At 40.4% G+C, this 15,779-nt stretch overlaps 1 protein-coding gene across 1 annotated transcript in view; it reads left to right on the plus strand.

Annotated features, from left to right (window-relative positions):
* The first annotated feature begins 2,814 nt into the window (after positions 1-2,814).
* The window catches only part of dgkb (diacylglycerol kinase, beta), a 70,576-nt gene continuing 57,611 nt past the window's right edge, over positions 2,815-15,779 (plus strand). Inside the window, exons 1-5 of the mRNA XM_023393437.2 lie at positions 2,815-3,136; positions 5,313-5,451; positions 12,558-12,634; positions 13,508-13,528; positions 14,060-14,207. Of these exons, the coding sequence (XP_023249205.1) occupies positions 5,382-5,451; positions 12,558-12,634; positions 13,508-13,528; positions 14,060-14,207 (316 nt within the window). The 5' untranslated portion in view covers positions 2,815-3,136; positions 5,313-5,381. The remainder of the gene's footprint in view (positions 3,137-5,312; positions 5,452-12,557; positions 12,635-13,507; positions 13,529-14,059; positions 14,208-15,779) is intronic.

Below are 15,779 nucleotides of genomic sequence, written 5' to 3' on the forward strand. Positions count from 1 at the left end.
CAAGAGACAAAACTCCCCCAAAACACCAATAAGCAGGGGAATCAGCAAGAGCAATGATGAAGATGATGACGAGGCGTGACCCCTCCCTCACAGACAAGACCAAAATAGCACACTAACATTACAATATGGAAAATCAGGATATTATTCATTTCATTTTAAGGCTGTTTTTTGTGAAACCATTGGTAGGTTTTGTCTCCAACAACTAAAACCCAAAGGTCATTTTAAAATGATCCACCTCCTTTAAAAAATACAACTTTTGTTTGTTTAACCTGCTTGAAGTAATTCTCTGTTACATTCATGGCTCCGCACACTACATGCTATATCATGGGGACTTTATCTGAATGTATATATGCCAAAAAGTTTATTAAAGTCATTTATATGCTGATAACACTGAATTATTTATACTAGTCAAACCGAACAATCCCTCATATGTATGGTACATCATTAACCTACTGTACATGGCTCGTGCTGTGTGTTGGACCAGTATTTGCACTTGAAACATATTTATACATCCCAAGAATTAACACCAATGATCTCAGTGTAAAGCAGCTTTATTATTTGAAAGCTGTTCTGCCTGTTAGGACAGAACTTAAAGCATTTTTTTTCTCTGCGCCATATAAAATCCATTGTTAATAAAACACTTTGCGGTTTTCTTCTGTATGAATATTTTGCAACTTTGCTTAAACATTAATACATTCATTTAAAAAACATTTTTTCTCTAAAAATATAAAACAAAACATTTTCTGTTGCAGATTAGTCCTATATAAACAGAATTTCTGGGAAACATGGTTGATCTCTTAGAATTACAGCCTATTTTTTATTAGGTTGACTGAACGTTTTTATTTATATATATATATATATATATATTTACACATGTGCATGTGTCTGTTTATAGTAGCTCATAGATACACACTGGTTTTAAATGCTTGTGCTGTTATAGATATTGTTTCTATTGATTTGTTTTTTGCTTTATTGATCTATTTCATGTTCTTGTTTTATGTTAAGAGCGTATAACCATCCTGTGGTAACGGCAAAGATTTCTTGTATTTCATGTGTTAATGCTGTGGCTCTAACCCCTGAGCTTCATTACTATTGATCGCTTCCAGTGAGGCCACCTAAGAATGCGAGTTTATTTCGACGTACACACTCATCATGCGTCTCTCTGGATTGGAGTGTCAGCTAAATGTCTAAAATGTCAATGGCACCGTTTGGAATATTAATGAACACATTGTGCCTCAAGCAGCTGAACCTTCATTTATAAACTAAAAATAAAATGAACCTGAAGAAAAGGTTATTTTATCTTTGAGATGTGATTATTTGGGAAGATAGTCCTCAGTTTTTTTTTTGTTTGTTTTTATTTGTTCAACAATTAATCATCACTTTTCTAACATAGAGAGTGTAAAGAGTAAAATCCACATTTTGAAAATCCACAAAATGCTTCATTATACCTTCTCTCCACTATCCATAGAACTTATTGTCAAATCAAGCAATGCTACACCTGGTACCTGGTTATCTTTTGCATTGAGTATAGATATTGGATTTAGAGCAGTTTATGGAGGACTTGGTGGTGCACAGGACACAGTGACGTTCAGGTGTGTGCATCAACAACTACTGTGTTACCTAGCAACGTAGCATTTTGTCTGTGTTTGTGGGCTATTCTACACCTCACGATTTACGTTGTTTATGTAGGTGAAAAGAAAAGACGAGGAATTTGTTGTGAATTGACAATGACAAGCCAATCACAAAGCAGAGTTCAATCAGAGGACAGGTGGTTCTGTTGCCTTCTCCGCAGAGCTTTAAAGGTGGAGAAGTTTTTCGCCCCCCGCGCCATTATCCATCTTGAAAATCCCGTTTTGTAGCAATTGATTTATAGATGTAAAATATATGTGTACACTGAAATGGGGTTCTGATTTGTGTCCAAAATAACTGTCATTCCCACTAATTCTCTTCACACTCGACAGTTTACTCCGCTGAGAGATAAACTTGAGTTTTCAGACACTTGTGAAGCATCACAAATTCATTCATTCATTCTGTTATTTTTCCATCTATAGAATATGACGCCTTTCCCTGTTTGACATTGGATTGTGTCTCATTTGTTGATACAATATATAACACGTATATTTCACACTCAAATATAGTTTTGAATTTTTGTATCGTAAAGATCTAGAACAGAGATATCTACACATTTGTTTCATTCTTGATAATAATGCACCGTAGGTAGGTATTTATTTATTTATGTCATGTTTTGTGAAGACATTGGTCACAAAAAGTATCCATCCTGCTCCATCTCCTGTTCCCCTGCATCATCTTCATCCTGCTTCTTTCTCTCTCTCCGTTTGTCCCCATTTCTAATGTTTCCGTTTCCTCTGTTTGCTTCAGCCCCCACCCTCCCCTCCCTTTCCTCCTACTCTCTTTTTCCCGCCTTCTCTCAGCCCCGGAGAAGATATCCCACAGGTTACTGCACTTACTGCCTGTCGTGTTGAATGCTAATGTGGCCGGCTGATGCGTGCCACAGTGACTGGAGTAGAGATGTCTTGAAGGAAGGAGGGAGGGAGGTGGGGAGTAGTAGAGAGAGAGAGAGAGAGAGAAAGAGAAAGAGAGATGATAAAGACAGAGAAAGAGCAGGAGAGCATAGGACCTCAGGGGTTTTCAGGGAAGGGAGGGGAAGGTGAGGACCAGAGCGATTGAGGGGAGGGATGTGACGTGAGCGAGCGGGAGTATGGAAACTGATCATTGCAGGCAGCGCAGTGTTGGGTAATTGTGCTCTCTCTCTCTCTCTCTCTCTCTCTCTCTCTCTCACACCACTCCACATCCCCGGCGATGCTGCTCTGACCAGACACCGCCAGAGAAAAACAAACACTACCCCATCCACATACTCATACACTGACATGCAGCGGAGAGGGCTGCTGCTGCTGCTGCTGCTGCTGCTGCTCCTCCGTCTCCTCTCTTTCACACACACATGCACACTCTCACACTCCATCTAATTACAAACACCCACTCTTGCCTTGCAGTTGAGAGAAGATCCAGGAGGAGAGGACACGGCAGGAATGAGAGTGAGGAGCTTCATCTGAAAACATCTGCCTGGAGGTCTCCTCCCTTCACCCTCTCCTGGTGGTGAACTCCAGCGCTGCAGCAGGTGAGCGGCATGTTGATATCTCATCTCATTCGTGGCGGTGCTCTAGTATGTCGCAGTGGCCACTAAACGTACCGCATCTTGTGTTCGTGGCATCAGTGGCGCCTCTCGGCTCAGATCTTCTGTCAGCGGGGTGTTGCACATGGATCCGCGCTGGCTCTTGAATCTCCTCACCACTGCACCACTGGAGGACAGTGGAGCTGATCTGGATTTTGATGGTTGACAGGATGCCAGCCGAGTGTGTTGTGAGGATGCACTGCAGTTAGGCAACACCGGATAGAGACGGAGGATGATTACGGTGCAGTGCACAGCAGGAATATACTGCACACATATGATGGTATCACTGTGTTGACTCGCTGGAGACTGATAAGATAGATGAGAAGAGTCTTCATCAGCTCCTTTTTTTTTTTGTTGCTGTGTGTGTGTGAAACATTAAATAAGACGTCGCAGAGCGATTCCTAGTTTCATCTCCAGAGGCAGATCAAAGTTTATGCGAGGGAAGCTGATTCCCACGCACCCAGCGTGTTAACACAGCAACACTGGTGGCTGCACATCGTGTTGACTGTTGCTCTCCCCTTTTAAGTGTGGTCTATATAATAATGATGATGCTCCATTAATAATTTATAGAGCTTTTGTTTACGAAATCACCTCTTCTTCTTTCACGCGTTCCTCAAGGTAAAATTTGGAGTCACAGGGGAATTTTGTGCACATGAATTTCACACATGGATACACACACACACACACACACACACACACACACACACACACACACACACACACGACACATGAGTCCAAAACAAAATGAGACACAGTTTATGCCTCACTAAAAGCACATCAGTGTTTATTAGTCACACGCAAACACACACATCCTCCACATGAATGAACATGTCCACTTGTTGATCCAGGGTTTAAGTTGCCAGTAATTGGAGCAATGATACACACACACATACACAAGTACACATACACACACCCACACAGATGCCTGAGTGACACGTACACACACATGCAATTACATGCACACGCATTCTACACAAGCAAGAGGGAAAGCGAGGTCATATAAATCTCAACAGCAGAAGCGTGATGTTGTATTAATCAGAGCGGCTCAATAATTTAATACATTATAAACTGTATGTGTGTAAATCAGCTTGGCAGTACAAAATATCAGGTTGACACTTTGCTTTTATGAAATGGCAAACATCAGCGAGGCACGTCATCCACCACCCAGCTTCATAGTACAAACCCGTAAAGCCTGACTTGAAATTTTTCATTTTTTTATTCATATGATTGATGCTCTGTGTCCCGCCTGCCTGCCAGGACTCTTCCACTTGTTGCGTACATTTCATGATGCTTCACTGTAAGCCAAACAGATGAGCTGATGTTCAGAGTGCAACACAAGAGCAAACACTTTTAGATGTTGAAAACCAATAGGAAACTGGATGATTTCCAGATGTTGCAATGACATTTCTAATGGGACGTTATGTAGCTTTATAGAGCGCTGTGGGTTTAATTGTCATCTGAGCAGTCTGTGACTCTTTTTTATTAAAGAAATGAATAAAGAATTTCTATAACTTGGAACTGGAAACAAATCTGGACATAAAAATACAGGATAGTGAACATAGGTCATTAAAGATATCATCCGTTATCCTTCCTTAAATGTGAGTTTAACTTTTCTGTTAATGTTTCTGTCTCCATCAACATCTAATTATGATGGATTCTGTGCTCTGGCTCGTGTTGAACAATTAATTCTCCATCCCACACTGGCTGACAAATGTCTGAAATGTCAAGTCGTTGCACCAACTTTGACAAAAGAGCTATAAAGGGATATTTTGGCTGTCACGCTGCCGAGTGTTGAGATGACAGCTGCAGAAAGAGAATCAGGAAAACAGGGAAATCTCACATGTCCAAAATATCGGTGTTGTAGTAAGTAAGACAAAATGATTTTTCGTTATATCAGTATATATTGATTAATCTATTTATGACCTTTTACAGTGCTCCGACAACTGTTTGCTTTGGTCGCAGGCTCTCATTATGAACAACGAGCATCTACAGCTCTGTGTCAGTTCAGCCTCGTGGCTGGTGGATTTAACATCGCTTTGTTATTTTCACTGCCATTAAGCACAAAGAGATGTCTGCGGCTGTTAATGGGGCAGGTGATCTGATGCCTATTGTTGTTTTCCAGTGTGAAGCTCCCGCTGTGTGCCGCTGCCCAGGGAATGCTCGGCGGACGAAGAGACGAGGCCTGAACACAATGAGCAGCCAGGACAAATGGGTCACACTGACCCCGGCTGAATTCGCCCTGCTACAGGAATACACCCAGTGTGAGTACGAGAGGTACTTTCTGTTTGTGTCTGATGGTGTTACGGAGATTCTGTTTTTTTTTTTTTATTATTTTGTAGGCTTCTCTGTGTGAACACTCATTTTCCAAGTGACATTATTACACCCACATGCAGCCATTACAGGTGCTAATTCTCCTGTCAGCAGTTGGTGCTAACAGCAGAAACAGATTTTCAAATCTTAAGCCTGTGGTTAGTTTCAGGGATGTCTTTAACTAGGAACTGAGCATTTTGGCTCTGATAAAATGTGACAGGTTTTGTGTGAAAATTGTATTGGCTAATAGGCATTTCCTGGCCAATATTTTTATGTTAAAGACGCTATTTGCAATTGCTACATAGCCAATGTTAGCATTAACAGCTGTTCACTTACCTGCCTGGCTGAGAGCTCTAGTCATTGTTGCGTTTACAATACAAGAGGTTATAATACGTCCCCTGAGCTGTGCTATTACTTCAGGGCAGACTGGGCGCTACAGTGACTCGGTATCGGAAAGTGAAGAGATATGCTAACCGGGCAGGGGGTAGCTGGTTAGCACGCTGTGATAGAAATAGAAGCAAAACAAAATGGTTGCTTTCCAATGGAATTAAATCTCATTCTTTAATGATAGATCAAATGATGATGTGTGATGTGAGAGTGGTCACTTATAGCGACGAACCCAGTGAAAATTATTACCCTCCTCTGCAGTTTCCCTCAGCTCTACCGAATTTAGCATCTTTCAGCTAACCGTTTTCGTTTGTACAGTTGCATATCTAAGCAGATGCAAGCTGCCCAGCTAGTTAGCAACTAGCTGATGAAGAAAGTGAAGAAAGATATTTCCCCAAGGAGTCATTGGAAACCAAACAGAGTTGTAAAAAAGGGTGGTTATAGTCTAATCTAAATTGGCAGCTGTTTGCTAACGCATTTGCAACAGCAGTTTTATAAGGTGATATCAGCACTGTCGTTTTCAACTTGTTGCGCTGCCCCAAAAGTAGCCAAAATATCAATTACTGCAGGTTTAACACCAGTGTAAGCCTCTCAATTGGCCTCTTACATGAACAGATACAGTTATAAGTTGTAGATACGACTGATTTAAGAGAACGTATCACATTCACCAATTTTCTTGTATTTTACTTTTTTTTTTTTTGTGTATGAAGGAAAATCACAAGTCAGTCCAGGCCCATTACATTATTACTCCTGATTTAGCAATTATAATGTTCGGACATTGGAATTAATTTTGAGTTTAAATATGTCACTGGCTTGTTACTGGCATGACAGCTCGTACAATTCAGAAGCAAGATTACCCTGAAGCCACATTCTCACACTCTGCCTCAGGGTCTTTATGCAGGTTGTTGTCCAGGTGAACATCCTCCATTATAAGATTTGACAGTGGGCCCACTGGACAATATGCTCTCATCCCTCCCTGTGACTTTCACACTTTGCTGTAGTAAACATTTTTTACTCTATTTCTGTCACATTATGGCTCTGAGAATGACACAGTAATATCTGTTATTCTACGACTGGAACTGTTGAAAGTTTTTGGTTCTTGGTTCCTGACAGAAGAACTTTAGACTCAGTGTGAAATGGAGCAAAACGAGTAGCCTCAATTTGGGGGAATCGATTGTGCTAATGATCAAATCTTAAGAACGTGCACTTCCTCACGAACAGGAAGCATTGATCAAGTTACGTTTGCATCAGAGAATTTGCTGCTGTTTTCATTGCTGCTTACAACTTTGGTTGCCATCATTGTGTGTGGGTCAAGGAAAGAAGATATTTATTACGTCTGCCGAGGAGGTTGTTTTCACCCGTGTCTGTGTGTTTGTCAGCAGGATTATGCAAAAGGTACTGAACCGGTTTGCACCGAACTCGGTGGAGGGATGGGGCACGAGCTCGGGAAGAACACAGTGAATTTTGGGGCAGATCTGCATCATTTACAATAAATTTTTTTCTCTGAAGTCTGGTGTATGTTGTTTGACATTGGCGTTGGCGGAGGTCTGCGGTCTCTGAATGCCCTTCCAGTTGTGACACAGGGGAATTTTTCACTGACTGTAACTGACTGACAGCAAAGATATTTTTGTTGGATAAAAGAGAGATTCAGGATTCAGACATGTAGCTGTGCTTCCTTTTACTTGATTCTCTGTATGTGAGGTTCTTTTGTCCTTGCAGCATTTCTCAAGGTGTTTTGTTATTATGCAAGCAACTCCTGTTCTCAACTTCATCACAGCTGGAGCAAATAAACAGCACAATGTCGTTCATATTCCTTTAAAAAAAAACAATACAATTTGGTGAAGAACCATTATTTAGTCTGTTACTTGGAGAAGAAAACTCTCACCAGTTTCATCTCTGTGTGTTCATGACATGTTTAGCATAACTTATCACAAACTGGAAGCAGGGGAGAAACGCTAGCATAACAACATCAAAGGTGTCTCTCAGCAGCTCTAAAGTGGTCACATTTAGGGCATACAAGTGGTTTCTGGTATTTAGGTAAAGCCTAAATTACAGATCAGCCACAGCTCGGCACGACTCCACCAGAGGTTTGTCGTCATCTGGAAGTTTCCAGCTTCAAATGTTTGGATGTGTCGGTGGTTAGCTTGTTTGCGAACGACCTACCACATGGAAATGAGACAATTGAGGAGGTTTTGGGAGTGAATTCTTCCTCTTTCTGGTGATGGTTAGCAGCTTGTGCTAAGCTAATAGGCTTTTCATTATCTTCTCATCCAAGCAGTAAGAAAGCAAAGCAATGTACAGTCTTTCCCTAAATGTCCCCTCCCCATTACCTTGTGTCTGTTTTTTGTCTATGCAGTGTCCCCCCCCCAGTTCACAAAAGTGTTTTAACTTGAGGTGAATTTTCACTTCATCACTTCGGACTGCTGGAAAAGTTGGTATGAGTCATGTTTCTGCTTTCATATCTTCAGTAATCCTCCTCACACATGGAGACATATATGCAATTCACAGTCAAGTCCCAGCAAGACACACAAACACAAATTGTCTCTGATAGCATCAAACCGCCGAGTTAACAATAACAAGAGTGTTCCCGTGTCTACTTTAAACTGCAGTGCAATTCAATTCACTGTGGTTAATCTCAAACATCCCTCGTCCTAATGATAAAATTTTGACGTAGTAATCGCCGGCTGCGCGCTCGCTCGTCCTGCTGATGCAGGAAGCTCAAGCTGCTCAAGCATTTAATCTGTGTGCTGCCGTTTGAGCTCTGAATGATTCATTCGCAAAAACTCGACAAATGGCTCCCCTGCTCACCAGACTGTGCTCTGGATGCCTCGAGTTTATGTTACGCTCCAACATGTTGACACATTTCATCATTTGAAACGGTACCAGGGACGGAAAATATGACGATACCTGGCAGGCTAACCGTAGGATGCTGCGCACCACCCACACATAGTTCTGGACCGGCTTTGGACGCCAGTCGCTGTAAATCGTTTGCAGGAAGACAAACGATGAAACTAACCGTGGACACGAAATGGAGTCATTCGTATTCCAACTTTTTTTTTTTTTTTTTTTTTTTGAGTGCTTTTTGTGTCAGCTCTTCTTGTACGACAGCAGATACACATCCTTGAATATATTCCAGCTATTTTTAGTGCAAAAAACATGACATCTTCAAGCCATTTCAGCCATTGTTTCTTTTATTTGCTATTCAGAGCACCGAGTATGAGTCTTAATAATTAATGCTTTTCACCCAGGATCTCTTGTAGCACTGTTTCACTTGATAATGACATTTCTCCCTTTAATTGCTCTGTGCCTGGTGCCAACATTGTTCCTTACTCTGAGGGACTCCCCTGCTCTCTCCTGGCTGATGCTGCACTCGGGAGCCAGTCAGGTTCTGGTTGTTTCTTTCCATGTTTTGCAAATATTTGCTTTGTTGGTGGCCAAGCGACGTGAGCTTGAGATGAAAATTGTGTGGGAATAAAAAGCAAGAGAGCGGAATGAAAAAAAGCAAAGAGAGAACTAAGGAGTCTTAGTGTGTACATGCGTTTGTGCATGTGTGCGTGCCAGACAGATTTGGATAATCATGTTTCAGTGAGCTCTGGGCGACTCTTTGTGCGCTGTGCAGCTACAGGTTATAAAATATCCCGTTCCCCGAGCCGCAACAATGGGCATCACCTTCCTCCCTTCATTCCTCCTCCTCCTCCTCCTCCTCCTCCTCCTCCTCCCGTCCCCACAGCATTTCTCCCTTCCTTCTCATTAAAGTGAGCTGCACACACTTTCATAACATTTTAATAGCTGTGCGCCAAGTCGGGCACCTAAGATCTGACTCACAACAATTAGAGTTTCTCTTTATGTGATATAATTGCTGATGTGCGAGGAGTAGCAGAGAGCTGCCTCAGAGAAGGAGAACTTTTACCTTTCAAGGTAAAAAACATCTTCAATGTGTTTATGAGTCTAAAAACATGAAATGAGACTTCGCCCTCTGATTGCTGTGTGCCACACAATGGTGAAATCATTAGCCTGATTGAAAAAATAAATAGCAATTCAGCAGTGCAGTGCTGAATGTGACGGGCAATGAGTGGATACATAATCACTGTGCTCTGTGTTTTGTGTGGATGGCGTGCTAATAAAGACGGTCAATAATGATGACACACACTCAGTCCAGTGTGAGGCATTTATTTCTAGACAAATGCATCCTGACGAAATCAAAGATCCAAAGCCATTAGTGCAGGAGGCGACAAAACGTTACAACCAGCACAGCGCTGTTAAAAGGAGCTCAAATGCACATCTAAATAGATGCAGAATATCAGCCATTAATGTTTTTTCTTATACTTACATTTTCTGTGACATTTCTCCTGCAGCATCTACAGCATGGAAACACAGAGTAGATGTTGCAGCTGACTAGAGGCCAGTAGGTCTGTGTAAGGTGACATGTTTTGGGATATTTGGCTTGACATCGGATGAAAAACAAAAGCTAATGAATTCATTTAAGATTATATGGCAAATACTGTAGAATTTCTGATACACTTTTACCAGGTTTCACAGTTTTTGACAGGGAAAATCAAGCAACACCTTCAGTCCTTACCTGTGAGGCTGAACTCCCAACACACCTGCTGATTATCAATCAGCGACGTGCTGTGCGGTTTTTATGGACAACAGCTTTCCCTCAGGGTCTCTGGCTGCTCCATACTGGCAGGTGGGAGTTTTTATTCCAAAAACATTTCTCGGAACTGCTCGAGAAGCTGACGTCATTTTATCGAAAGATCCATCTTTCTTTTTCTCGGGCCTGATTAAACCCGTGAAGAGATAGGAGACAAGGTAGCTAATATGAGGCACTGACCTAAACAAGCATCTTAATGTAATTTGTGATGAGCAGGGATTGGTTTATACTTAGAGATGAACCAGGCCCTCCAGTGATAAAATGGTGCTTCTAATTAACTTCAGTAACATTAGAACCTGGTATCTGTGGCGCAGCAAATTGATTTAGCAGTAGGGCTCATAAACGCTCTGCAGCATGCAGTAATTATCACAGCAACTCTGTTCAAGTTATTTCTGTCTGTGACTGAGAGCGAAAACATTCCCTTCGTTTGAAACAAGTAAAAAAAAACAAAATCCACCAGTGCAGGCGCATTATTTCAGCCTGTTATTAACACAAATTCATATGTTGTTTACGTTTGTTTTACAGCAGTCTTGCTATTTTATCTTATTCAAAGAAATACCGCTAATTAGATCATTTCTTGAAACACATGTATACGTGTTTTATAGCACCATAACATTCGTTTTTATATGGTAGTTATCGCGCACAGTGATGAACCCACAGATTAACACTTGACTCAGATGCTTGGAGCTTTATTGTGTCTCTACTCATGTGGAGTAAGAGGAAAGCAAAAACAGACTTATATATAGTCAGGTGGCCTCCAAACCAATGCTAGTGCTGGATGTGTAAGGCTGTTGGCTAACAAGCTCACTATATAAACTAAAAAGGTGATAATATATCAGTGTTGTGTTTGCAGGTGGTTTTTCTGTGGTAAAACTGAGACTAGTTTCATAGCTAGCTGTTGACCTTCCAGAATCATCAATGCCGTGTTCATGACCTTGGTATTTTTTATGTCTTTAAAGTCCAACATTTTGAGAATTACTTTTGTTTTGTTTTTTTCTGAGGGAGAAAATTGATATCACAGTTATATTTGTGCATTATCAGGAAGGGCTCAGCGAAGGTTGAAAGAAGACAGGAAGCGGGGGTGAGCAGCTTCGCTCTGTCCAAAGTTCAGAAATATGCTGACCAGCAAACTCTGAAGCTCACTATATAAACAAATATCATTCATTTAAGCTGTGCATTAACAAAAAATATAAAAATCTTTAGTGAAAAGCTTTAGTGCAGGTTTCCAGAGACATTCTGTGGTTTTGGTTTCTATAGAGGCACAATAATCACAAACCTGATAAGACTCTGGGAAGCATAAAGGCCTACACACCAACACAGTTCAATCCAGCAGGGATCTCAACATGAAATCATAACATGTACTTTGTAATTTGTTTGTTTACAGGTTAAATAAAGTGTGAAATACACCGTGTTAATTAATGAGCTTTAGAGTTTTCCCCCCACTTTGAACAGAGCCAGGCTAGCTGTTTCACGTCCATAAGCAACGTCCTGGCTTCAGTTTCCTATTTTGTGTGACATTGATGTTGATCTTCTCATCTCACTCTTGGAAAGAAATTCCCCCAAATAATAATATATCCTATCTGTGTATAATTTATTTTATTATACACATGTTTGCAACAATTTAGCTTGTTAGCTTAATTGTTCTGCAGGTGTGGTTTGTAGCTGCATTTACTGAAGATAAACTAAGATAATTTAGTTTCAAAGCCACAAATAACAGCTGACTCAAACCATTCAAAGTTATTATGTTTATGTGCAGTCTAGTGGATCTTAATGAGGACAGTCGGTAGTGTCAACTATTTCACAGCTCTGACTTATGAATGGGGGGTGGTGCAAGAAAATCATTTGTAGTAACATGATGCATTTTTTGTTTAAACTGCATTATCCCCACACATAGTACCGTGAATAATTGTTTAATATCAATATTCACTGGAAGAGGAAGCCAAAGCTTTGAAACGTAAACAGTAGAACACAACACACACATACAGTAGCTAACGTGTCCTCACTGTTTCTGCTCAGACTCGACCAAGAAGCTGAAGGATGTGCTGCAGGAGTTCCATGGAGATGGTGTGCTGGCCAAATACAATCCAGAGGAGGTATGTTTCAGTTTATACTGTAACAGTTAGTTTATAGTCTGCTAAATCCAGCTGTGCTAATAGTCCTCATGCTGAACTCCTATCTGCATATAGACAAAAATGGAACAATTGAGGAATGGTTGCTGTCTTTGTTAGTTTGCTTTTCTTTTGTGCTTTTCTCTGCAAAAACAAAACAAAACAAAAGAAATCTGCCATTAATAAGTTTGCAGTTAATTAAACATAAAATGATTCTGAGGTAATAATATTTAGCAGAGCAGTTCCTCTGCATATTCTTTAACAGATTTTTCGCTCTGCTTCATTCACACTTTTTCTTGAAAAAAAAAAAAATATATATATATATATATATATATATATATCATATCATACATCATATCATATATATATATATATATTGGCACACAGCTGAACTGTGAGCTCCCATTTTATCATGAAAAATAATTGGATTACCTACAGCCCTGCAGCTGGAAAGTTTATCCAGGTATGTCACGGAAATAAAAGTATTTCAAGGCTGAAATTTTGTATTCAACTCTGACAGTTGCTGGGTAAATTTAATGAGGTGTGGAGAATATTTTCTTTTTTCCACTACATACAACAGTCTTCACTACAGTAACTCAAGGACACACACAAACTGAAAACTGGGCTCCAGAGTTGTTGTTTTTTTTGGGGGGAAAAGTCGATTTTGTCAAGAACTCTCGGTGAATACAGATTCCAGGAAGCTATTTTTGATCCAGTAACTACACATTAGTAATTGCTGCATGACTGAGACTGTTATTGTGACTCTTTGGACATTTAGCACCTTTTCAGTGTAATAACTGCATGATGCATCTTTGACCATGTTGGATTTCTTTCCCTCTAAAATGCTGCGGCTCATAGAAGCAGGAAATCCTCACCCAGGTAACTGCTGTCTCTTCCTCTCTCTCATTTATTTTTGTTGGTGTGTTTTGCTGAGTGCTCATGTAGAAAAACTCAACTCTCAGGCTGCAGTGGAGCAATGAAATCTTATTTTTAGTTAGAAAAAAAACTGAAGCGAAACATTACTCACCTGAAGTGTCTTACTCGAACTGGTAATGATATTATTCAATTCAACCAAACAGTCAAAAGGATGGATGAAGCTTTAAGCGTGAATGTTTGGAAAAAAAAAGGATGGTAATAAAGACCAGATTACATAGCAAAGAAAAGAGCTGCAGAAACACTGAAACTGCTGTGGAATTGATCTTCACCGCCCACAGCCCAAACAACAGTTTAGGAATCTTTGAGTGCAGAAATCTGCCCTCTGCGTTTCGCAAAAAGCTCCTCCATATTGGAATCATCTGTATTTTCTTGAAGCCCTTCAGGCGATCGCTGCAGCTCACCGTGACCAACAACATATTTCTATTCCTGTGTTGCTGTCTTTATTTATTTATTTTATTTATTTTATTTTTTTAGGAGATTGACTTTGAGGGCTTTACGGTCTTCATGCAGACGTTCCTGGAGAGCGAACTCCCCGAAGAGTTCTGCCAACACCTCTTCATGTCGTTTAGCAACAAGGGGCCCAAACCCAGTCCCTCATGCTCTGACAAACCCAAAGTCTCTGGTAAGTGTAGAAATGAAATCTTTCCCCCAACAAACCCTCACCTTATAATCACAGCATTGTGTTGGTGTTTTGTTTTTTTACTGGCACATGTGTATGAAACCATGGAGCGCAGCCACTTTGCCGCTTTTTCTCTGCCCTCAGAGCATTTCTTCACGGACGCGTTGTTGTCGATGAGCCACTTTACTCTGCAGTTTCCAGAAGCATTTAGAGCTCCACTTTATCGCTGTGTAAAAACAGCATCATCTCTCTGATTTGCGCCATCAAAAAAAATCTAATGGATTTCCTGCCAAGTGCAGCCCAGTGGAACACAACGTAAATTGTAGTGTAGAAGCTGCCAAACTGTCTTGGCAATAGTCTTGTTTGTTTACAGGATTTATACTAATATCTCATTATCATGTTGTAATGACTAACTGATATGGAAATGACACTAGTAACACGTCAGGACATTGTTGGTTCAATCAGGATTCCCGTGCACTGAAACTCAGCTTCTTTCCACTTCAATCAAAATAGTTAACCCACCTCTAGTCTAAAGTTTTTAATCCAATGTCAGTTTCTGATATAAATTCATACAATCAGTCTTCATATCACAAGTGTCCTGAACTGAATTGCTGATGACTTCAAAAATAGGACACAAACAAGGGCTGAAAACAACATTATCATATCCCATAGCTACAGGGAAAAAAACTTCAAAAAGACACTAAAATACAGAAAATATCAACTCAGATATTGTAATGGCGCATGTGTACTGTATGTAATATCATCTAAGGAGCCCAGGTGAGTTTAACTGCTGCAGACTTAATGAGCAGCAGCTGAACATGTACTGTCGACTGTAAACAAGCTGTAGTTATGAATAGATGTTGATGCAGTGGTTGAAATAATGAAACAGCCTCTGAATTCTTGTTTTGCCTGCGTTTACCCGGCATCACTGCAGCAGAGGTTGTTCTGTCATTGAACAGCAGGATCAAAAGAGTGTATTATAAAATAAAACACTGTTCCCCGGTCGTTGGTGGCATTCAGTGGCTGGAAATGGGGGAAACAATCCTATTGGTGATTGAGCTGTACGAAAGCAGATTTACAGTAGAACGTGACTGTAAGTCTGTAAACTCACCAGGGAAATGCTACACAGGCATGACTTCAGACTTCAGATGAAAAACTTTTGTCTTCACCTCTTCCTTAAAGCAGCACTGGATTACAAATAATCACAAAGTCAGTCAGTCAATTGATTAATCATGCTCTGAGTCAATTTTACTGTTAGAATAAAAACTTTAAAATATATATCCTAAATATAGTTTGATTATTATTTTAATATTAGCATTAATAGCATGTACAGAATGCAAGACACTGAACTTTGCAAACTCCACATCTGGACTGTCTCAACGCTTAAACCTGCTTGTTATCTTCTCTTTTTTGTATTTTGTTTTGGTGATAAAACGGTTTAACGGAAGAAATTTGCATATTATTATGAAGATTAAAGTAATAGTTTGTATTATTTGAGGCGGGGTTGTCAGGTACGTATCCATAGCCGTTCTATTAGCCCACCTGCAGTAGATTTAGATCACAGTGCTCCCAGTT

This window comes from Seriola lalandi, unplaced genomic scaffold, assembly GCF_002814215.2.
Source record: "Seriola lalandi dorsalis isolate HSWRI2012SDOR001 ecotype SW California unplaced genomic scaffold, Sedor1 jcf7180002054934, whole genome shotgun sequence".
In the NCBI taxonomy this organism is placed as follows: Eukaryota; Metazoa; Chordata; class Actinopteri; order Carangiformes; family Carangidae; genus Seriola; species Seriola lalandi.